Below are 25,255 nucleotides of genomic sequence, written 5' to 3' on the forward strand. Positions count from 1 at the left end.
TCTTACTACATAAGTGTAAAGGACAGGATTAAGTCCTAAATTGTTATGTCTTACCCCTATTATGCAGAACACAGTTGTGTTTGAAGTACCTGCAATTTCAAGTTGATATTTATGGGACAGGTTTGTAGTTTTGTGTTTTAAATAAGCATGATTAGCCTGAGTTTCATTCAACGTTGAAGCAAAGGACAAAGCTATAGTAGGGCTACATACGTAGCATATGTGCTACTTAATTCTTTATCCATAATAATTTTATTTTATTTAAAAAGTCTGACTTCAAGATATATTAAACTCAGGCTTCAACTGGGTGAATTACACAAAATTCTCTCCATATTGCTATAGCATTTTTAAGCATTAGAAGTAGAAATAGTGATGCTTACTTTATAGTAGCTATTCCCTGTCTTAAACACTTGGCCCAATATTTCAAGTGTTTCTCAATTCCATGTGGGATAAAAATGGACTAGTTAGAAGACATAAATTGTTGTTGTCCTTAAACAACATTTTTTGTTGCCTGTCAATTTTTCACGTTTGTTTTTTTTGCCAACCAGTGTTCCTTTAGGGGAACTTACAGACAAATTACTTTATTTTCAAAATACTTGTAATTGTTAATTGTGAAGTATGTTGAGATATAAGACATTTTTCATAAGTGGTTGTATACAACATTTACAAGCTTTACAACAGGCCTTGGCATTTTTCTTCATTCAGCCTTATTTGTATGATACTAATTTTGGCTGACATAAGAATCCTTTGAGAACTCATTGCTTAGTTTTGTTTAATGGTGTAATTGGTTTTGCTACATGATAGCCAAATGTTGGTCTATGTTTGTGTTAGCTTCCCAGTGTGTAGACTTCATAAACCTTCTTAAAATGCTGTAAACAATGCAATCTATAATAATATCTGGAAGACTGCTATTGAGGTAGACAGATTCTTAGAGCCATTAAAAGTGAGTTTTCTCTGTTACCCTACATGTCAGCTTTTCTGTGATGGTAACAGAGAGATTCAGGCCTTGTGGGAAGGGGATTGGAAAGGGGGAGAGACCAACACTGATATTTGTTACTTGTTTATCAGCTATGCCATCATCTGAGCTTCTCTCCTCTTCTGCGTACAGATTCTCCCTGTAGTGGTAGTGCCAAGCCATCATCTCATTTGGATGGTTCACAAGGGTTCCGTTCACAAAACCACACTACTTCTTTTCACAGTACTCTCAGGTACTGGGTAAATCCATCCCCATCTCTGCCACCCAGCTCCAAGTCCCAGATTCAGTCAATATTTCAAACAATCATATTTCAAAGAACGTGAACTTGTATGAATCTTCTGGAATATGTATTTGTATAAATGATGTACAAAAACAGCCCTTCAACCATTGCCACCAAAGTAGACAACAGCATACCTGGATCATGGAGGAATCATGCAAAATGTTCTTTCCTTCAAAGGAGTCAGTTGCCTAGCAGGTGCAACTGAATTATAGTCAAGAAGGAATTTTGTCCTGCATCCATCTACTGAAAATATATATTACAGGCAGCTCCATTTGTTTTTGGAGATGGTTCTTCCTGGATGCTTTCCTTGAATTCTATCTCTGATGTAGTTTCCTGCTCATACCCATGTTCCTGCAGTATTCAGAAAGTTGAAAGGTACTGAGAGTTGAGAGAGCAGTCAGTCTTCATAAGACTGAACAGTACTTGATGAAAACTGCTGTTTCTAGTACAGATAAGTTTTCCAGTTCTACCGGAACTGTTGATGCACAATAGTTAAATCTGTACAACATATTCTCTCCAACTAATTTTCAGGCTATGTACATGCTTTTTGTGAGGAAATGTCCACTCAAATACCTCATGTCTAGTTTAGTCTGAGCAAGAAAGCCTCCAGTGATGTTGAAATACCCTACTTACTGAGATTTGTGGCTGATACTTCAAAACTCATCTCTGCATTTGCCAATTGCTATGGATAGCACGTGCAGATGTTTTTCAGGATTTAAGCAAGACTGCGACAGTTTGCCCAAAGTAGATTGAGTGGGCAGTCTCTTGAAAGAATAGTTACCTATCTCTAGAGCCTTAGAAGTGAAGCTTTTTCTTTTTCTGTAAAGTGCATTGTCCATACACATTCCAAAATGAGCTGTCTATCCCTTTTACGATTTGCAGTCCCAACACAGTTTATTTTTACCAAAGAGTGAAGAAGCAGCTGGAGCTGCCCTCCTTGCCATTTGCAGTTGTTCCAAGGACACTTCAGTAGACATCACTTTGTAGTGATCATCCCACTTAGGAGGCACAGGTGCATTGTGACAGAAATGTGAATAGGCAGTGCACCTCAAGAAGACTGCCCCTGTAAATTGAGTAATTCTTCATTTCTTTTTCTTGTTCATTGATGCCAATGTGGCAATGAAAAAATAAAACCTTATGCTTACCCTGCTTTTTTGTATCATCGTGAGATGATTTTTAAATATACACTTTCTAGCTAATATTCTAATTTGGAGCTGTTAGCCAGGACTGTCACATTCAAGCGTGTGACCCATTACTTATCTTCTTGAAAGGGACAATATCTCAGATTATCCTTTTGGAAACAGCCAGTGCCACCGGTTTGTGGTGTTAAGCTGGAGTAAGATCGCTTCTACGGTTCTGTGTTAGGAGCTGCCTAAAGAGGAACAAGTCCTTTTCTTTCAAAAATTGCATCTATGTCTGTTCTGGCAGCAGATGTTGCAGTCTTTTTACAACATAATTTATTAGAATCAGTTTATTTATTTTTCAGTTTATTTTTCTCTAATGTTTTTACTGCTTATTGTTTTTAAGCTAAAACAAAACTACAAAGTAGTGTTTATTGTTTATTGTTTGAAATTAGAATGCTGTCCTTACCAGCAAGCAAGCAGGGTGTTATCTTATTTGGGTTTCTTGGGGTTTTTTTTAAGAAATTTATTCCCTGGCCAGATACTTGGATTTTTTTTATATACTTACAGTTCAAGGATGGATAAGAAATGTACCCATGTACACAGTTTTAACTTTAACCACAATGATTTTTGCATTCTGCTTTGTGCATCATTTTACCATCTGCATCTTGTTAAGACTGTTCTTTATGAAACCTCTAGAAATAACTAAAATCCTTTAGCATAAAGATACTTTCTGTAATATTCAATAGCATCCATACCAGAAATAGCCAGCTTCCACTGAATTCAAAGGCATTTGAATGAAGGGCATTCATTGACTCCAAAAGAATGAATCAGGCCCATACTGACTCTGTGATTTTAGTTATGTGAGTGTATAAACATGTGTGCACTAATTATGGATTTGTATATGTGTTCATACACTGTGTGGAAATATGCATAGACATATGTATGAAAGTGAATTAAATTTTTCTGTATAGTTCTGGTTTGCATTGCTAAAAAAAAAAAATCCCAAGAATTGTTGGAAAGACAAAAGATGACTTTTCCTTCTCTAACCTTTAAATCAAATAACCTGTTATCTCCATGTTAATGTTCTGAGGTAATGTTGTGCTATAAAACAGGAATAGAAGAATCTGGTCTATGTCATGAATAGGTATATTGCTGTCTTTTAGATGAGATTTTTAACATTAAATATATATGTTTCAATAATATATCTCAATTGTTTAAACTGTATTTTCAAATGTTTCTTGAATAATCTTTTTTGAGAAATTTAGGCATCTTGTTTTGTGTGGGAGAGTTCTGGAGTACAAGTCAACTCTTCATCAAAAATAATTTTGTAAGATGACTTTTTTTTCTGCCTTCGAAGATCAGGAGGGTACCCAAGAATGATTTCTAAGTGTTTCACTCATTATAGTAGTTCAACTTCCTTCTACAAGATGTTGTTTTTATGACACAAAAGTGTGTCATAAAAAATTAACATTTAGTTATAACAAGGAGATGTTTTTATTACACTTAACATCTGTAGCAGATGTGAAATATGTAATTATTTTTGTAAAAGACTTCATAACTTTCACGATTCTTTTGTTTGGCACATCTTTCTTCTATTGGGCATTTTAGACAATTGATAAGCATTATTCAGTGGCATATGGTCTGAGTCTGACGTGCTTTGAAAAGAGTAGAGAGTACTAATAATGAGGATTCTGTGAAAATGGGAAAACCAGCACAACAGATATGCTTTGAGAAAGTATGGGGTTTTAGCATCTTGAAACAATATATCACACTCAAAGGGACAGAATTGGGCTGCACAATCTGTTAGCTCATTCTTGTCCAATCTGGTCTCCTCCTTTCTTTTGGAGCCAGCATTGTCATCAACTTGCTGAATTATACTCTGACTGGAATGTATTTCAGGCACAGGGTAATGTATCTACTTAAATGGAATCCTATCTTTCTACAAAAGCTTTTTAAGTATAATAAATTTAAAATATAAAAAAGTTCTATTAGCTTAAAGTAAATGGTTCAACAGTTTACATATGTGCAGGAACAAAGAAAATGACTACTTACTAGTTTGAGAAAAATCTAGCTTGTTAAGAGATTAGAATATTAAAGGTAGAAATAAAGTTTATTTTTTATAATAAATATTTCTCAGTGCTACTGGAGTCCCAATTTGGTTTTCAAAGGTTTTTTATTAAAAGATGGATTCCTAATCAGCCTAATGTTCAGAAAGCACATGAGATATTTTTGTTTGTTCATCAGAAAAGAAGGATAGCAAAACCACATGGGCCCAATCCTGCCTGTCTTGGGAGTCCAGGAAAAAATCCCTCCTTGCATTAAGTTCCCTGCGTCAGTGTTGTATGGCGGGTTTTTGTGTCAGTACCATGTATATTTCTTTATATTATTTTAATACACGTGTGTTCATAAAATAAAATGTAATTTTTTTAACCCTTTTATGAGTTAACATTACTGTTGTTTTCAGAAAGATGAATAGTAATGAAGTTACAACAATATGGAAACGTTAGATTTGTTCTATAGTCACAATGCTGTGTCTGTTTCTGGCTAATGAACCTATTAATTGTGCTATTATTCCTTAATACAAAGTGATAATATTCTTACACTACACTGACATGAGAGTTTTATTTTAAAATAAATTGTCATGAGAATTTTAAGCCTTGGATTGTGCCTATGGGTAAAATAGTTATGTTTATTACATTGATTTATGTGAAAGTGAGGGGTCAGCTAAAAATGACTAGGATTCCCTGCTGCTAAAATGACAGGATAGTAGTACATGTGCCAGCTCTCCTGCTAAGGGTTCTTCAGTTTTCCTGTGGTAAATTACAGTGCTTTGCAGGTATGACTAACAGCACCACAGGCCACCGCTGTAATACAAGTCAGAGAGAAAAAAAAAAAAATAACCACCACTGATTGTAAAAGCAAGAAGAACATCTTCAAATAAATTCCCAGCAGTGTGAATTTAGGAAGTTTTATGCTGTCAACTACATGGCAAAAAGGTTTAGCTCTGATTCTGTACTGAAAATAACCAACACTGTAAAACTGCATGTGCTGAAGGAGCGGTCTTATCGCTATAGACTAATCCAAATCAGCTAATTTGATCCCTGTACTCTTCTAAAGGAAAAGAGAGTTTAGATTCATTAGTTTCCCAATACCAAATTTGCTCATGTTAACAATGAAATAAACGTCATTGGAACTGGCTTGTTACATTAAAGATAGAACTATCATGAGATGATGATTCTTGGTGGGGAAGAGAAAACTTTATTCAGCAATATAGTATCTTTTGTCAGTTTTTGAATGCAGCAATTGAGTAAAATGTAAATACGTTAATTTTTTCATTTATTTTTTCTGATATTTACCAGTGCCATTTTCTACTTTTTCATCTTAATCTCCTGTCAAATATATACATATAACTATTATTTCTCATAGTGTGTACCTAAGCATAAGGAGCCTGTGCAGTGCTAGTACCACTTCATAAATCCATAGCACAACAAGTATTAATAGGTTCAAGAATGTATTTAGTAATGTATGTTGATGGTCATAATTGTAGAGAAAACAGTATACAGGTTCTCATTTTATGGAGCTATTTTTTGTCTTAGGAGAAAAAAAATCTTTAAGATGGGTCATAATTCATGTTGTCTACACTACAGTCACATGCCTACATGTTGACTAGAGAAATCAAAGGTTTGCTGATTGTATCTAGATAGATAAACTTTATCCTTTAACATATCCTCCTTTCATTCAGTTCTTTACTCTCTTCTACTTATCTACCCCTCGTCTTGTTTCCCTTTCCTAAATAGACTTATCCCCTCTTCACTTCTCAATTCATTGCTTTACTCTTTCTGCTTCCATTCCTTTTAGTGTTTTATAGTCCCTGTCACTCTTTTCTTTTGTAAGCATCCTTTTCTTTTATACGTGCCTGCTCAGTTTATACAACAAACCTTCCATGTCTTATAATGTAGGAAACTCTCAGGAACATCCAGTCAACTGTGTTGTAAGGAAGAATAAAGTTAGGAGCTTCCATTGACAGATCAAAATGATTGAACCAAGCAAAAACTTGATTGTGGTTTTTGTTTTGTTTTTTTTTTAAATTGGGTTTTCTGTTACTTCCATCAATTCTGGTTCTGTTAGTCAATACTACTTCAAGCAATAGATATTTTTAAATGCTTTGCAATTTGCTCTTCCTGACAAAATTGATTTACAAAATCTTTATTGTGTGTTTGATAGTTTTTAAAACCTGAATATGGACTATTATATTCTCTGGCTTTTTTGTACCTTTTAAGGATTTTTTTTGATAATGGTAGTGACATATGTCATTTGAGTTTAGATATGTGAATAATTTTATTAACGTTAAAGTCTGAGAATTATAAAATCCAGGAGACATTTGGAGAAGGTTACAGTTCTGATCAGAGGTGCAACACCTCAGGGTCCTAAGTGGAAATTAAGATTTCACTGCAGTCGTGCAGGTATCATATCTCAGTACTTTAAGATACTCAGTCTGAGATGAGACTGAATACCTTCAGTTACCCTGAGTAATTCATTCCGCGCTACTATTTTGTCTCTAACCTTGGCTATACCTGTTAGGTTCACTGTGAATGATGCTGCCCATAAGTATGCAATATCATCATGCCACTGCTGGTGGCACCAGGAAACCACTAATAAGAGATGAGGTTTGAAAGTTCCTGGCTATAATTATATTAAAATCACATAAAATAATAATGGCCTTAAGAAGTAAAACAACAGGACTATTGAGAGGTAAAATCACTCAACAAGACAAAAGTTACAAAGCTTTTGTTCATTGTTAGTGAGGGGCTTTTCACAGAGGTCATCTACAGATATAAATGAGCTTATTATGAAGTTTACTGCTTGGAAAGATAGTCAAGAAATACAGTGAAAATGATAGTAGTTAAAATGATTACAAGTAGTCATTGATGTGACATTTGAAAAAACAAATAGTGATAATAATAATAAATAGCTTTTTTTCTGGACTTCTAAAAGTTTTAAATGAAGACACTTATTGTATGTTGGATTTCAGTACCGGGCTTGAGTCTATGAATTAAAAACACTCAACATTTTTTTTTCAAATTAATTTGCATTCAGCCTGTGAATAGGAAACTTTTTTGTGAATAATTACAGAATTATCAAACTGAAAAACTGTGTCTTTTCATAGGTATTAGAGAGAGCCAGGTTTATTTTTCATGACCATTATGTTACTGGTTGCAGGGATTTGCTGTGGTTTTATACCAGTTCTAACCCCTTTGATACTAGGGATTGCATTAAACAAACACACAGCAGAATGCACAGCATTTGCCCAGACCTGTCAAGATATTTTCAGCATTTTCATTTCTTTATCTGCACTACTTGGTATGTCAATAAAGTCATGTGTATTTTGTATTCCCCCCCCATCATTAATATGGTTGATTTTTTTTAGACTAAAACCAGACTGTTCAGAGACTGAAGACTGCGTTTTCCTGTTTGTATAAACAGTATTGAGCAAATTATCCTTGCTATAAAGAAAAAAAGATAACAATGCTAAAAGTTTAAAATTTGAGTAGTCTGTTTTAAAGCATGCAACTATCCTTTCTGTTACAGATGAATGACATTATAGTGACAGTTAGAGATTCAAATCTGAAGCTGACACTTGCTTTTGGAATAGGCATGCACCATGCAGGTCTGCATGAGAGAGACAGGAAAACTGTGGAAGAATTGTTTGTGAACTGCAAAATCCAGGTACGTTTGCTCTTTTAATCCTGCCATAATGAGTTTTACATGGAATTTTAAAAGTTGGCTTTTTGTTACATATACCTCATTAATCTTTCTTTCTGTTTTAGGTTCTTATTGCCACAAGCACATTAGCTTGGGGTGTAAATTTTCCAGCTCATTTAGTAATTGTTAAAGGAACAGAATACTATGATGGAAAAACAAGGCGTTACGTGGATTATCCCATTACAGGTACTCACATAAATTATGGGAATGCTCATATGCTGAAATGTATTTCAAGCATATGCAAATGATCTGGATTTTTTAGTAATTAATCACTGAAAATGCCTAATTTGGGTAGACTAGGAGTACTGAGGAAAGGGTTTCTTTGTTTAATGCAAGTTGTAAAAGAACTCTTAAGATTTTACGTAATAATGAAAATGTTTCTGGTTTGTGAATCTTTTTTTGTGCTAAATTCCTTTAATGCGTATTGTTCAAAATAGACATTAAACAGGGGCAATTTAAAGTTATATTTAGCTACTACTATTTATACAACATATATATATTGTATAAAAGGAAATTTTCATACATGCAATTTTTTTTTTCATTTTTGAAACCTTTTTTTGAACAAATCTGTTTTTAATAGTAAATTTAGCCATGGTTTGAAATGCAACTTGTCTCACACATGTATGAGAACATAAAATTAATACATAGTCAATTGACAGTAAGCAAAAAACCGTTAGTCTAGTGTCTTCAGTGATGTAAGTGATACTTCAGAAACAAACAGCTAAATTAAATATTTTAATTTCTGGTTTGATATAGGCTTTTATTGATTTCTAGCTCCAGTCAACTCCACTTTTTATAAACTGTTCTGCAGTGTTTTCAACAATCTTAAGAAAGTGAACCATAGAATAACTTCTTTCAGAGTTCAGACAGGGAGAATATTTCTCTGGATGGTACTAAGCTTGAAGAATGAGGACAAGCTAAATTTATTCCAGGTTTCCTGTTCTGTTTTCCCTTTCTCTTTTTGCAAGAGATTAATTAATCCTATGCTATGCCAGAGATGTGTACACCTAAGGACAATCTGAATGTTATTTGTCATGTAAATAGAGAACTTGCGTCTTTTCAACCACATGCTGTCTTTTCAGTTTGATAAGTTTACTAATGAAAAAAAGCTCAAACTGAAAATACTACAGGGGTTACTTCTCCAAGTAACCTATCATAGAGTTTAATTTAGTGGTTAGAGCTCTGCAGGAAACTTAGGATCAATTTCCAGACCAGCTCACTTGTTCAAAGATTCTGGTATGACCTGGGAGCTCAGCCATGCACACTTGCCTTTTGTGACAGACTTTGGCTGATTTAAACATACTACAGTCTCTGCAGAGAAGTAGTATCTTGCGAGTCCCAACTGGAAGAATAGCGACTTTATTCCTGAATGGGAAAAAGTGATGAGGAAAGAAATCAGCTGTAGTTTGAAGTTTTATGTTGAATCTGTAGGACTGTCAGAGATCAGTATTAGAGAACATAGTATATTCAGAAGAAACCAGAAACTCAATAAGCATTGAAGGCTTACTATGCTATTCTGTAAATCTGTCGTACAAGTACACACAAAGGCTTTAGGGAATGCTTATACTTTTTATTGCTTTTTTGAATTCAGGTGACTTGGACGTTGGGGGTTGTTAAATTTTCAGTAAGACTGGAGGGGGGATGGAATACCACCATCTGTAATGGAAGCATTTAGATTTTGTTGTCTGCACTGCAACCGAAAATGCAGATTCCTTACTTTATGAAGAAACATGTGGTGTGGTTTACTTAGAGCATTTTTATTTTTAACTTTCTAGAGAATATTTATGCATCTGGAAGTTCTGTGGATAGGTAGTACAGTTTTGAAGCAGCAATAAAATGAAAATATGATTAATTTCTTTCTGAAATACTTCCAAAAATTTCACAATACTGCCTTTAATGCTGCCCTCAAGTTATGCCTTCCTTTCTGTCATGGTGTAATTTGGTTTCTCCCTGCTGAAGTTACCTTTCTGTATCATGGGTGCATTTGGCTCCAAGGAAGTAGCGGAGGGCAGAATGATTCGTTCTGGTGTATTCAGTAATTTCAAAATAAGTAAAAGTGCTTCTTTGAGTGAAGTCAGAGGTTTTGAGGAGGGCCTTTTCTCAGTTACCAGACATTTTGTTAGCCAGTTGGATCATATTTAACATTTTAGGAGTTTAGTCCAGATTAAAAGCAGACAAGCAACATATAGTCACTAAAGAAAATACTGGGTTTGGATAATTACGTAGTGGGTATTGGCAAAAATCATTTCCTGACGCTTTTTGGTAAATCCATTTCCTGTGTGGTATTATGCATAATTTAATTCACCACATTAGAGTAGCAAGAAGTTGTTTCATCACCCTCTTGTGCACTAACCTATTCAGAAACATAATTTTTGAACTATTTTCATTTTACATTTTCATGTCACTACTGGATGAACAAAAGGAATAAACTGATAAAAAACATTGCTGTCTATATAGCTCATAGGTACACAAGTGAAAATGTGTTACTGAAAACTTTTATTGTCATCAGGCTGTTTCCTCCTTTCATGGCCTGTTGCCTTATCCCATTCTACACCCTTTTGCTTTTCCTTCACCAACTGACCATTGGGCCAAAACCTTAATGATTCTGAAGCCAAAGATACTGCTTTTCAAAATGCCAGGTACTGCAAGCCATGTTGTGCAGGTATGGCAGAGAATCATAGAAAATCCACAAAGCAGTTTTAAAATGAAGATGTAAAACTTACTTACTAAGTTCTTTCCATTGTTTCTTCAAAGTTAAATAGCAGTTGGAGGTACCAAAAAGGAATCGGAGCTCTGTTGAACGAGACACAAAACAGCCTATGCAGATGCACTTCTCAGATTATCAAAAGACACAAATAGATGATAGGGATACTTACCTTGGTGGCCAGGAAGCAAGTTGAGCGTGTTTTGTATAAACTAGTGTTTTCAGTGTTTTTAGAAATCATTAACTAGTATTTGCCAGTAATGATGTGTAGGCAGGGTAGTAGAGGTAAGCTTTAACCATACCTGCTTTTAAATTCATATATTGTAATCTGATATAGGGACAACATATGGTGCAAAACCATCTCTATTCCAGTGCTAATAAATAATATAACTTGTCCTGAAGTTTGAGTGGTAAAGATCATAGCTGCCAGTAATTAGAATTTGCCTTTACTATTTTATCTCTGAAATACTCAAATCCTAAGAAATCATATATAGCAGAAAAGCTTATACAAGGAACTTTTATTATTGTAAAGTCAAATACTTGAAAATTAGGAAATAGACAGTTGCCATTGTAGGCATCATGAGTTCTCTGACTTATCATCTTTAGTTGCATATGATCAAACAAGGGATGGATCTAGAATGGAAGGGGAGTAAAGGATATTTATATTAGATGTAAGCTTGGATTTTATTGCAGTGGGTGGTCTTCAAGCATGCAGGAAGATAGACCCTGCCAGAAAGAAGCTTATCGTAAATTTATCTGAGATGGAAAAAAAAATTAGAAGTGTCAAAACAAATAGGGCATATAAGGCCAAAGAAATCCAAATATCCTGTATTGCACATTATACTTATGTAAATACATTTACTTATACATTTGTTTATACATTATTGTCTTTCGGCAGATGTCCTTCAGATGATGGGACGTGCTGGCAGACCGCAGTTTGATGACCAAGGAAAAGCTGTAATTCTAGTTCATGATATTAAGAAAGACTTCTACAAAAAATTCCTTTATGAACCTTTCCCAGTGGAATCAAGGTAAAGAAAGCAATCAGAAAAGCTGATCAAACTATAAACAATACTACAAATGAGGGTTAGAGAAAAGTGAAACAAAATTCCTGTGCTGAACACCGCCTAAATATTGGGGTCCTAGAGGGAAATCATTTTCCAAAAAATATTACCCATCTTTATGCAGAAAAATCCTTTCTTCCATGAGTTTTGAAGCACTGTTGAGCTTTTTAGTCTGTTCCCAGGTAGTACTGCCAATGCTTCTCTGGTTCTGAGTCTTATCTCAGACATTTGAATGAGAGCACAAACTGTTCTTCAAGGCCAGTGTCTAGAACAACTATATGTGATCCGCTGAACCGTCTCTGAAATTCTGTGATAAATTCTTAAAAAAAAAGAGAAGTGAGTTTCTGTCACGTTTTACGTAGAATACTTGTACCATTAGAGATATCACACTCTTCAAAATCTCACAAGTTCACAAAGAAATCTACAGTGTAAAATACTACTAATACATTTCAACACATGTTTCACTTCAAAATTGCAATATATTTGACAGAAATGTAGAAATACCACCTTTTTGCAGCCTCTCTGAACTTAGTTGATAGAAAGTTTGCTGTCTAGCCTTTTTATGCCTTGGTTTTGATATTCATAACATACTTAGTTGTTCAACAAGAAGCAGAACTAGTTACATTGGTCTCCTATAGATGCAGATTTTGTCAAGGAATTCTCAGACATCTAATAAAGCATGAGCATTACTGAAAGCTTTTCTCAGGGATGGAAGAATTCACAGTATTGTTCTCCTAAGGAAACTTCATCCCTCAACAGAAGTAATAAAGGGACCTTTATCTGGTCAGGAAATTTGTAGGAGCTTGAGAGTGCTATCCACCTGTGAAATGTAGTTGAAATAGGCTGGTGTATTTGAACATTAATTTCTGTGTTGCAGAGACAGACATACAGTTTTTGCAAAGAAAGAAAGAATGTGGAGACATGTACTTCATTTCATTAGGAAACCACACTTTTCTGGTTTTTTAACATATAAATTGCACTTAGCACAAAAGGCAAGGAGTTGAACTTCAAAATGGTAGTTAATAAGTCAAAAGAGCAGTGTGAGTAAAATGTTGATGATATATCCAGACTCTATGGCACTAACATAAACTAGGAAAACTTTCTACTAATTGGCAAGTGGTGTTTCTAAATAAAGAAATTGTATCTTCAATATAACAGTAGTAATCACACCTTGTTCTGCTTTGGAATACTATAAATATTGTATGTTTCTAGTAGTTCCATTTTCTGTGCATATATTTACTTTGTAGTTTGATATATTTCACCTTTTATTATAAACAGAGAATATTTGAAAAATTCACATATCAGCAATCTCGTTAAGTTCTATGTAGGTTGTGAACTGATTAACTTAAGAGTTGTCTTGGTCGCTTTTGTGATCAAGTATTTGAACTAAGAAGCTTCATAGCTTTGAAGAGAAACTGATTGGGGGTTTTTAGAGGGTTTTTAGCTTCAGCATGCTTTCCCATCTGTTCTACCAAAGAACAGATTTATCAGCTTTGTGTGGTATTTCCAATTTGTAAAATTAAACTTCATATTTTTTTCATTAAAGCTTTTTCCAAAAGTCATTGTCTATGTATTAGTTGTAAGACTTGAGTACACAACTCATATGACAGGCCTTGTGCTCTCACCAATCATGGGTCTGAAATATAGCACATTAGAAGCAAAAGAGAAAGCACTCTTTATTATGGAATAGCTGTCATCTGTCCGGTTTCTGTTGGACAATCTGGGTAGAACGTCTTCAGTTCTTATCTTCAGAAGCATGCAATCAGTGGTATCGAGCAGTGAAACCAAAATATTAGCAATAGAAAAAGAACAGTAGGAAAAGAAAAGGATTATAATACCGGAAAAATTAGCTTGGTCCTTAAGGGTATTTGCCATTCTCTGACTGAACTCTGGCCAGGCATGATCTCATTAGATACCCTAATGAAGGTCTTTATTCCATTTAATGACACTAAACAGTATTTTACTTTGTAAGAATCATCTTAAACTTCTTTTGTTCTTCTGTGTTTCTGAGTTTAGATCTTTCTGGGTAAGGGTAGTTGCCTTTTCTTTCTTCTTCTTTTTTTTTTTTTACCTTGGATAAAGATGAGGCAAAATCTGGGGGAAGCAATTTTGATGTAATTTTAATAGCCCTCAAGTATTTGTCAAGTATTAGCTAAGCTATTGCCACTGTTTCATTTCCTGTTTGTCTTTCCATATGATTCTCTATTGGATTAAACCAGCATGATCATATGGTCAACATACAGTATTCAGAAGTTACCACTGAGTAGCTCCATCTGAATACATTCCATGAATGACTTAAACTTGTGCATTCTTGGTCCAATCTAAAAATAATTTGATCTTCATTCCACTATCATGTAAAGAAGATGAGTGACCTTGCAATTACATTCCCCCTTCTTCCCTGCTTCTCTTTTACCAGAAGATAAATGTATATTTTCAGATTAAAAGCAATAAACCTTGTAATGCACAACTCTACAAAGTGCATTACCTGCCTTTGTGATTATAAAGTCAGCTAAGTCCTCTTGTTTCCTGTTCTTCAGCTTGTTAGAAGTCCTAGCTGACCACTTAAATGCTGAAATTGCTGCTGGAACTATTACTTCTAAGCAGGATGCAATGGATTATATCACCTGGACTTATTTCTTCCGTCGACTTATAATGAACCCAACGTAAGTATAAAATACAAATGCAATTTAATCTAAAGGTAACTTGAGGGTAGAGTTGATCCAAAGGTGATCCCAGTGCTGTTGGAGCCTAGAATACTTAGCAGTCTCCAATGTAGGAGCATTATTGGCCCTCACATGGAACTGGTGTGCACATTGTTTTAATATTTTTTTTCTCTTAAATATAAATGCGTTTCATAGCAGATAACTTTACAATTTATTGACAACTATAAAATAGCCTTATTGAGAGGACTACATCAGCATCCCTAAAATAAAACTCCAGATTATCACATTCCTTTAGGTATGTATTTATAATGTGTTACTTTTTTTTTAGCTACTACATTGATATATTCTGCCCAGTTTTCTATAGAAAATCTATTAAGACCTGGATTTTCCTAATAAATGGGAGAATAGCTATCAGCTGTTTCTCTGTGATAAAGTTTACTTTCATTAGGGTGTCCTGGTGAAACCATGTGTGCAATACTTTCAGTGATTGTTATCATCCTGCCTAGCTCCAGCTGGTATGCAGATCATTCTGAGCTGTTCCAGCAATGCAGTCTGCCTTTGCCACAACATTGTTTTGGGTAAACGGTATGTTACCTATCATGTGATCACTCACCCACTAAAATAATGTGGCAAAAAAAGAATTAGGCATTAATAGCACTAAATATTTATTGATGTACTCCAGAGTGTTGTATTCCTGACATCATGTTAATGTCTATAACATTTGGCTGAATTTTTGGCTGGATTCTTACGGGTACCTGTTGGTGGGAGGCTGCAGGTGATAAAATAATTTCTTAAATTTTTTATTAGTCTTCATTAGTTTTGAATTCTGCATCTAGTCCTATGCTGAGAATCTCCCACAAACCAGAATTTCCACCTAATCTTCTTGGGAAATAAAAAATGCAGAGTGTTAGAACTGTACACTAAAGAAAACATATTCAGTTCTCTCACTTCATAATGAACAAAATGAATACATTCATGTGGAAGGTATTTCTCCCCTGTCAATGACGAACAGCTAAATTCTGATTTTGTGTAATTTGGTGTGGGTAAAACTGTGTTTATTTGTATGACTTCGGAATTTACAGGTGATCCATACTGCAACTAATGTGAAAAACTCTGCCACGGCAGACGCTATTCTTTTTTAGTATAAAGAATAAGTGATGTTATTTTAAAATGTCTTGCTCTTGAATTGCTGTGTTAAAGTGATTTTTTAATTATTTGTTTTTGGCAAACTTTGATCATGCAGTATCTGTAGTAGGTAGATTTTTAAGACACAACATACAGCCCAAAGGTAAGTGTAGAATATAGAAATATAGTAGTTTGATTTAATAGGCAAGCTCTTCCCAATATAAAAGAAGGTTCCCACTGGAGTATGGGGTTGGCATGTTGACTGATGGTCCTTTTTTCTCAGCAGTTTCTTTAATGTGCAGTGTCATGGAAAGCTAAATCTGAAGTTACCACAATATCAACTTCTAAGAAAAAGTTCTGCTGTTCTGAGAGGACTGTGGGAAGAAAGTGGAGGAAGGGGGAGGAACCTGCTATATTTCATAGTAAGATGCAGAGCCTTTGTAGTGAGCTTGGCTACTCATGTCCATAGTGGCAAGATAGAAATGCATCTTGAAGTCTCTAATGAAATTAGAGATTGGAATGCCACACATGGGGGTTGGAACAGTTCACAAGTAGTGCTGCTTTACTCCCTGTCTCATCCACGCAGAGGCATTCAGCATTCCTTCTGAACTCAGTCATGCAGGGAGAAAAGTGAAGGATGTCATTGACTGTGTCAAAGAGGTCACTTCTAGATACCAAGTGCAAAATGCAGGGGATGCGCATGCGTTCCATTCTTTGACATAACAATAAATTCTATCAAGTTTCATCAGAAGTTACTAAACTAGCCAGTTAGTAGAGTCCCTAGACCTACTGTCTGTGGTATCTTCAGACCTCCCACAAGCCAAGCAGTTCCAGTGTGGTCGATGTTTGAATGAGGTACACCAAAGGAAGACTGAAGAGTTTTATGAGCAGAAGTCAGTGATAGTTGGGATAATTTTGAATAAATTGCAGTATGGTAACAGAGTTTACTGTTCCATAGACGAGCATATGAAGCAATTGATATTACCAAACAAGACCTATTTGTGATGTGACCCTTAATAATCCAAAGGTTTTAGGGTTTATTTTCTTTGAAAGAGTAGGAGCACAATGGCTGAATTTTGATTTGGGTAGTTACACAATAACCACGTAGTGTCACTTGATGCAGTGTTCTTTATCATGTCCTGCCCCAGAGCAATTTTGTTGGCTTGCTTTCCACCGTGAAGCCAGAACTGTTTTCCAGCCAGCAGGTGATTGTACCTTAGTGCTGAATAAGTAGTTCCCGCATGCATGATTGGTAAATTGCCTTGGGATTCATTGGCATAAAAGTCATTGCATGTGATGCTGTAAATCCCCAAAATAATGGGCTTAGATAATATGCAGAAGATTTATATTCTCATTTATTGTCAGTTTTAGCTACTTGTGTATTAAAGCTGCATAAACAAATTTAGGATCATTCTGTTCCAACCCAGTATCATAAAATGCCTTACTAAATGCCTACAATTTGTATTATTTAAGTAATGTTAATCTACCTTTGTTGTGAGGTAGAGATCGAAGTATCCTTTTGCTCTGAGTATCCAGATTTCTTCTAAACATGGAATTATTACAAAAGTTTTTCTGGCACACTTGATATAATTGGTTAGACTTGTAATAATGGCTTTTTTAATGGTGGTGTTGAAAAGTTTTATGTTACAATACTTCTTTTCATCAAAACATTTTAATTTTCTTGTTTGATGAATCCCTGTATCTTGAAATCTGTGAAATGGGTTTGAACTGTCTAGTTAAGAGGAGTAATTGAGCTATTGATTTGGCGGAGTGAAGTAGCTGAGTGCTGGTTTTGTTCAGAGGTATACTGACTACTCATGTGCATGCTGTTCAAGAGATGATGTGCAAATGAGAGGGGTGGTCCAAGTAAAACTGTTTATCAAAGTGTATCAGTCTCAATATCCAGAGTTTCTTCCCTTTCTTTCTTGTTCCCTCAAAGCAATTATTTCTAAATATAGAGAGGGTTTTGAATTTGCATGTTAAGTCAAAATTTCTGTGCTACTTCAGTCAAGTACTACAGTGTGTTCTCCTTTTCACATACAGCTTTAGCCAGTATGTTCTTTCCTTAAATAAGATCATACAAACTAGATCAGCAAAGTGCCTCATTCTTTGAAAGGGGCTATTTTGAGAGGCTTGTCTGTCTCCTTTCCTTGGTTGAAATTCCTTGACTATTTCATTCCTTCACCCTTATAAAAGATGATAATCCACAAGTTTCTACAATGGAGAAATGGCTATGGGAGACATTTTCTGTAAATCAAGTTATATTTTCCAGATACATGTGCAGTAAAAGAGAATTAGAAAACTGCAACATATATAAAGTTAAGCAGAATCAACTTTCATTTGGAAAGTTAATTTTTAGATATTCTGAGAGCATCAAATCACATCACTGTTAAAATGTGTGTGGGGTTTTTATGTATTTATACATATATATGAGTGTGTGTGTATATTTACACATTTATAAAATCAGTTTTCTGTGTAAATTCTTTGTGAAGATCTGAAAAAAAATTTTTATCAATTCATTCTCAGAATTATTGAGGAGGGTTTTTTTCACTTTACATGAGTCTTAGGAAGTTTTCTGGAGTGAAAGAATAAAGTAGCATAAATTATAATTAAATTTTCTCAGACTGATGCTCTTGTCATCGTACACTTATATTTTACTTAAAATTTTCTTTTCTCATTATGATTAGCTGAGCATGTCTAATAACATGTAAATAAAACATCTGAATATGTACTGTTCTAATATACTTTCTGGTATTGAAGTGACAGCCAATATCAGCCAGTCAGGATAGAACTGTATGTATTTCAGTGATGAAATCACAGTTATTCAGAATTTTAGGCCTAGTTTGGAATTAAATCAGAAGGGGGAGATTTAGTTAAAGCAAGTTAAATTAATTAAGATTAAGACATAAGATGGAAGAGGTTGGCGGAAGCTAAGAAGGTGAAGGTGTAGGTGTATTACACTACAGTAATTACCAATAACCATATTTTGAGTGAGTAAAAAGATATTTCTCAAGGTTGAATTCTTTCTTTTACAGTCACATTTAGATCTGTGTGCATGTATATATACTTCATAAATAACAGCTATAGGCATTATTATGAATTTCATAACAAGAGCTTGTTCTTTTAAATTATTAGGGTCACAGTGATATGAGAAGTACAGGAATGTAATTCATTATATGCTTTTACCAAACTATTCACATGAATGAAGTTTTTCTGAGTCTCTCAGACTGGGAAGCCCCAGGCTGCTGAGTATTTGAGCCACCTCCTGTTGCCCAGTGTGCTGCAGTCTGCAGTGAGAATGCAAAGCTGAAGACCCCACAACTCCCCATTCAGAAAGCAGATTCACGTAAATGTCTTCCTCCTCTTGGATGTGATTTACCTGTACAAATTATCTGTTGGAATATATTACAGGAAAAAAGAAATGCCCAATCAATATGTAAGCAAATTTACATGTGCCTATTACCTCTGATTTCTCTTCTTTCTGAATGCATCTTAGGAGGTAAACTTTCTTGTAAGTGTTTTAATTACAAACACTGATGTGGAGGCAAGTACCTTGCTGATGTCAGAGAAACTGGGCTGGTTTTTGATCTTCTTAAATAACCACAATGTTTAATATACTAAAAACTGATTAAAGATAGCAAAGTACCTATTTCTCATACCTGGCACAAGTCAACATGTGAATGCAAGAAAATATCATAAAATACATATAGAGATTACTGTCTGCAGCATTTGTGCATGCTGTAATGCATTATAGCAAGCCAGTCACGGACTCCAGAGTCAGTCAGTGATGCCTTCGCAACAGAAGTGAGTTGGTACATTGGTTCATAGCTCTCTGGCTACGAAGGTCCATCAGTTGTACCATATACTCAGTACCATTTCCCAGTACCATTTGAGGATGGCAGCTGCTGAAGGCTACAAGCTGATGAAAGTAAACACAGTTGATGGCTGCATTAAAACGATTTACAAAAATTACTGTCTGTGCTTCCCCCATACTTGTTCATAACAAAATGTTGCTTTCAGGACAGTAAAAGTCTCAGCACACTTTCTTCTGTCAAATAAATGCTGTAGATTCACCTTTTTTGCATATTTGTTTCAAAAGGCCTTCTGGGTAGCAAGTTTGTCCTTTTAATATTTTTGGCTGACTCTGCCACCGATTTTCATTATGTGTGTCACTATTACTACCGTATAATCTGAACATAAAAAACATGGTGCTGTTACAAATGACTTCACAGCATTGACAGTTATAGCAAGACCATTTCAAGGCTGATGAAAAATTTTCCAGAGAGATCTCAGGTCAGGTTTACATAAGCTAAACAGGAAATGATTGCCACTATTCACATTAAATCCTAAATGTTTTGTGTAACTTCATCTACATTTTATGTTCCTGCACGTGTGTGTCTCTTTCTCAGCTGATGAAATTCCACACTTCCTTAGATTAGAGAAATAAGTTCATGTTTCACGGTTTGTTGTTCTTGCTAAGCTCTACAAGGTTTGGGATTTTAAATATTTAAAAGACAATAAAAAGTTCCTTCAGTTTTTGATTGTTTAAATTTTACATACTTTGTAAATTTTTATGATACGTAGGGGTTTGTTATTGCTTTTTCCCAATGGACTACTAATAGAAGTTAGCCTGTCTAGCCCATGTGCTAGATGCTGTTAGGATAAAACTGCCTTTGACTTTCACACCTCTCAGGGGACGAGTAATTGTTGTGTTCAAACAGCCTGTAATTGTGATCCCGCTGGCTTTCTCAGTACGCTTCTGGCTATTAGAATCATTAAACAACTCAGCACCTGTTAACAGCATTGTAAATATTCAACCCTGCTTGTGTGCAGGTTGAGTCCAATATAGGAGAAGGCTTACAGAGCCCAGCCTCATAAATTAGAGCTTCTGACAAGTCAATTATTGTGAAACTGGGCTTCACTGTGAAATAAATGAAATGGTGTGCTGATAAAAAGGTAGGCTGTCTGTTTATAGCAAAGGGAAAATAATGACTAGATGATTCAATGCAGTGAGCATGAAACTGCATTGTTTTTATTCTTTATCTGTAATTAAATAGTTAGGTAATAAAGCTTCATAGAGGAACTCACATACAAGGCAGTTTTTATACTTGGAGCATACCAACGTGCAAAATTCAACTTGCATTTATGCCTGTGCATTCAAAACACTGTCTAATGTCATGATACCTCTGTTTTCACTAATGATTTTAACATAGTCTTTCTAGATGAATGGCTTTGCTTTTTATTAAGGGAAAATGTGCTGAGTGACCAAGAAGCTCCTGTGGGTGTGCTCAAAATTATATTTACCCCATTATAGATAGTAGTTAAAACACACTGGTGCCACTTCACTCAAGATTACAGACCATTTAAGATTTTTCTTTACATTGTTTTATTCACACTAGGCAGATAGATGTTTACTCCTCTGACAAAAAATTAGCAAAAATCAGCACTTTTAGAACTCACATAGTTTTTAAAAGGCATTATAATGCCTTTTATGATTACGTCTAGTGTGAAATGCTGCAAATTAAGCAGAGCGTAAGATAAAAGCTGTTCAAATTAGTGTCTTAAATTGCAGTCTCAGAAAAGAATTTCAGTGTATTGCCCATGTCTCTTCCTTTGTTTTATCGATGTTCATCATTAATATTGTGGTACTGCAAATAACAGTCCTGAAATGATACCGTGAAAGTCTGAATACTATGACAACAAAGTGCCTTAATTATAATCATTTCAGTAGTGTTATACTCAATTTAAAGAAAAATACTAATGAATAATTATTAGTTTAGATGTATAAAATAGAAAATCTTTCCACATCTTTAAACAATTTATGTAGTTAATTTGCTCAATTATTTTCAGAAGGTAAACAAAATGTTACAAAGTAATTTTTGCTAATAAAACAGAATCTAAATGTGTTTGATGATGTCAGGCAGATAAAAGGTGCAGATGGAAATATTGACCATTTTTTATCATTGCTATATTACTTCAGTAAATTTAAAAGAGGACTCATTAAAATTAAGTTGCATTGAAAATAATGTTAGAGTACTTTTGCTACAATTAAGTTTTCTTCACATAAGGCTGATAATGTTTGGCTGTCTACCATATAAAACTTTTTAGTCAATATAAATTTTTCTTTTGGTTTGGGTTGGTTTTGGACAATAGCTATGTTTTAAATATTTGAGATCATCTCAGCATGAACCCATATGAAATATCACAGTTGAAAACTCCTCTGCCATATATATACACACTTTGTTGTCTACTGTAGCTGTTCCCTGCTATCAGAACAGATTTTTTTAATCCAGCTTTACTCCAGCTTTACCCAATTATAAGTGAATATTCAAAGCATGAGAGAATTAACCCCATAATTTGGGATTAATAACAAGGGAAAAAATGTGGAAATTACTGTACTGCTCATTAGCATGCAGGCTTTTTTCATGTATGGTACTGCTATTAAAAAGGATAAATGTTAAAAACTGTTTAAGAAAATAATAATGCAAATCAGAATCTGTTAATAAAACAGTCATGGAAGGATGCTTGTAGTATATAAAAACACAACTCCATCTTTTGAAATTTGCTAACAGCAGCATTACAGTGAATGAAACAGAGCTTAAATCAGAGAATGGGGTTCATCTGCCCAAATATGGCATCAACAACTGAACTGATTGCCTAACATTCTTTTTTTCAGTCAGTGATTACATTTCACCTCATCCTAAAACAGATATATAGAATACTTCAGATGAATGGCATTCTGCAAGCACATGTTCCTCTCCACTGGCAGTAAAGGGAGTTAAAAAGACTTACTCTGTTGTAGCTGTAACTATGTAAAATCAGCTAAAATGAATCTTAGCACAGTGTTTTGGAGCCTGTTGTTCACCTACACAAAATAACACGGAAAGAACCTACTTTCTATTACAGCATGTGGTATTGTTTCCAGTGGGGATGCTGAGTACATCGTAACAGTAGGAAAATTTAGTAAAACAGCTAGTATGAACAAAGGAGCATCTTCCATCATTGCAGCAATCTCAGTAGTCTGTGTGACAGTATTTTACAGAATTAAATGAACAGGGACAACCTTTAACACGTCAGTAAATCATCAAAATTTTTGTTTGTTTGAATTCCACTTTGAAATGTCATGATTTAATTGCTCTGCTTAAATTCAGAATTTTTGAACTTTCTGAGCATGCTCAGTTTTGCTTTACTGCTCATTGAACTTAATTGTTACTTTCTGAATTGGTGCCCATGTTGAATCTAGGACAAAACTTCTTACTACATTTTTATCTGGAGCTCTCCCTGAAATGATACTAGTTTGTGTTAGTAAGAATCTTGTAACACAGCTGAAGTTCTGCAGTTAAGAAGTACGAACTTCAGTGACTGGGTCTTTGTTATAGGCTGATATAACAATATTTTTTGGCACACTTTATAAGCATTTTTCCTTCATACAGATACTAAGAGCCATTGTTGCTGTATATAGTTAACCTAATAACTTTTACCTGAAAATGAACATGTGAAATAACCACATTGAAAAAATACCTGATTCCTTTTTTTAGTGATTTTGAGAATCAAATTACATGAAAATAAAACAATAAACATGAGCGTTTGGGTGGGGTTAAGGTGACATTTACAAGAGATGTCACTGTATGTGCCTAGTTTTAGTTTTCAGAGTTCCAGGATGTAGGAACATTTGCTATCCTTGGTGGGCTTTCTTCCTTTCTCTTCAAGTTAAAGTATTGTTAGTTGTGTTATTATTGCTAGTTGACTTTTGTACTTATATGATCAGGAAAATATGCAATCAGGAGAATTTTCCCACTAACAAAATATAACCAGTTGAGTTCTGTTTGTATCAATTTTTCTATTAATAGACAGATAAATTGCCATCTTTCTCTATGTACATGCTTGTATTATGTTGGTTACTCTCACCAACCATTTAAGAATCATTAATTTCTTGTTAGACTATATAAGGGAATAATTCTGTTTAATTGTTTAATGTGGATATTTGCTGTTCCAAGTATGTGTGTGTATTATAGCAGCCTTGTAAGTTTTCCTACAAGACGTTATTGTTAAAAATCTTCAGTCTAAGAAGTATTCATGTAGTGCATCTGTTTTCAATTTATCTAGTTACTATAACTTGGATGATGTGAGCCATGACACTATGAATAAGTACCTCTCAAGCCTTGTTGAGAAATCCCTCTTCGATTTGGAATGCTCCTACTGTATTGAAGTTGGGGAGGTAAGACTAATCTGTGCCTTATAAGATTCAGTAAGATACATGCTCCTAAAAGTTGGGAACAGCAGTATACATGCTCCTGATTCAATTTGTCTATGGAGCTATTTGTGAGACTTACATTGAAAACTGAGCTTAGTTGGGGTTGCAGCTAAATTATGATGTTAAATCATTTTTGCTGTTCTCTTTTGCAGAGTAGTCTTTAAATATTTTACAGTTTTGTAGAAACCATTCATATTGAACCCTGTAGGAACCATGTATATTTGATTCCTCTTTTAACAGGATAATCGCAGCATTGAACCTCTGACATATGGCCGCATTGCTTCCTATTACTATTTGAAGCATCCAACTATTGGGATGTTCAAAGATCAATTGAAACCTGAAAGCAGCATTGAAGAATTGCTCCTAATTCTGACAGTAAGTGCTGATATTTTCTTAACTTACACATATGTTAACTCATGACACATGTAGACACTTAGAAGTGTATTAAAAAAAAACCCTGAAATTAAAAAAAAAACTTTCTTTCCTGATCTATAATTTCATTTTTTTGTTTTGAATAGTATACCTGAGTCATTTTTGAAGTTTCAAGTATTTCATCTAATCAGTACATCAAAATTACTATAAACAGCTGTTTCTCTCTTTATGTCCCTTTATAATGTTCAGTATCCATACAAATCTGATACTTGTTTTTTTCTAAGCTAGGTATAATATTGAAATGCCGCAATAATAACTGCCTGTCAACATCCTAAATCTGTACCAGGGCCACCATTTTGCACTGGGACGATGGGGAAGACACAGCAGTTTTAATAAGTGGGGGAGACATATGGGGAACACCTGTTCCCTAAAATGCGTTCTTTTCCTTCTCCCAGCCACCTCACAGTCCCTGAGGTCATAACTTGCAATAATGCCAGCTCCTACAGTTAGTCTAATGACTGTTTTGTAGAGAAATGGCAATGTAAGACAAAAAAAAATTTAGGGTACAAATCCGGAGGCACAGTGTACAATGCAGCATGACAGTATTACATTCTCATCAGAAAAGAATCAAGGTTTTCTCCATGTTCCTTTTTAAGTACCTAAGTAGTTATATCTAAAAAATACTCTTTTTCAAAATTATATAAGTCTAGTTATACAAACATATTTGAAAACAAGAATAGCCTGAATTTTATCCAGGAAAACTTATTTCTGCCCACTTATGATTGTAGTCTTTGTAATACATTATAGAAGTTACCCAAATTCTGTAATATTCTGATTTCCAAGTGTTAACTGCAAATCTAGAGTCCCATCTTACAGTATTTATGTATGTTCTTTTATATTCATTATTGTTTTGATATGCTGCCAAAACTTCTT

At 34.6% G+C, this 25,255-nt stretch overlaps 1 protein-coding gene across 1 annotated transcript in view; it reads left to right on the plus strand.

The window, feature by feature from the left end:
• Positions 1-25,255, plus strand: part of ASCC3 (activating signal cointegrator 1 complex subunit 3) — a 280,895-nt gene that overhangs the window by 215,815 nt on the left and 39,825 nt on the right. The window contains exons 31-36 of the mRNA XM_040597334.1: positions 7,967-8,104; positions 8,206-8,326; positions 11,743-11,875; positions 14,446-14,571; positions 23,803-23,914; positions 24,191-24,325. Of these exons, the coding sequence (XP_040453268.1) occupies positions 7,967-8,104; positions 8,206-8,326; positions 11,743-11,875; positions 14,446-14,571; positions 23,803-23,914; positions 24,191-24,325 (765 nt within the window). The remainder of the gene's footprint in view (positions 1-7,966; positions 8,105-8,205; positions 8,327-11,742; positions 11,876-14,445; positions 14,572-23,802; positions 23,915-24,190; positions 24,326-25,255) is intronic.

This window comes from Falco naumanni, chromosome 6 (assembly GCF_017639655.2).
Source record: "Falco naumanni isolate bFalNau1 chromosome 6, bFalNau1.pat, whole genome shotgun sequence".
NCBI classification, from domain to species: Eukaryota; Metazoa; Chordata; class Aves; order Falconiformes; family Falconidae; genus Falco; species Falco naumanni.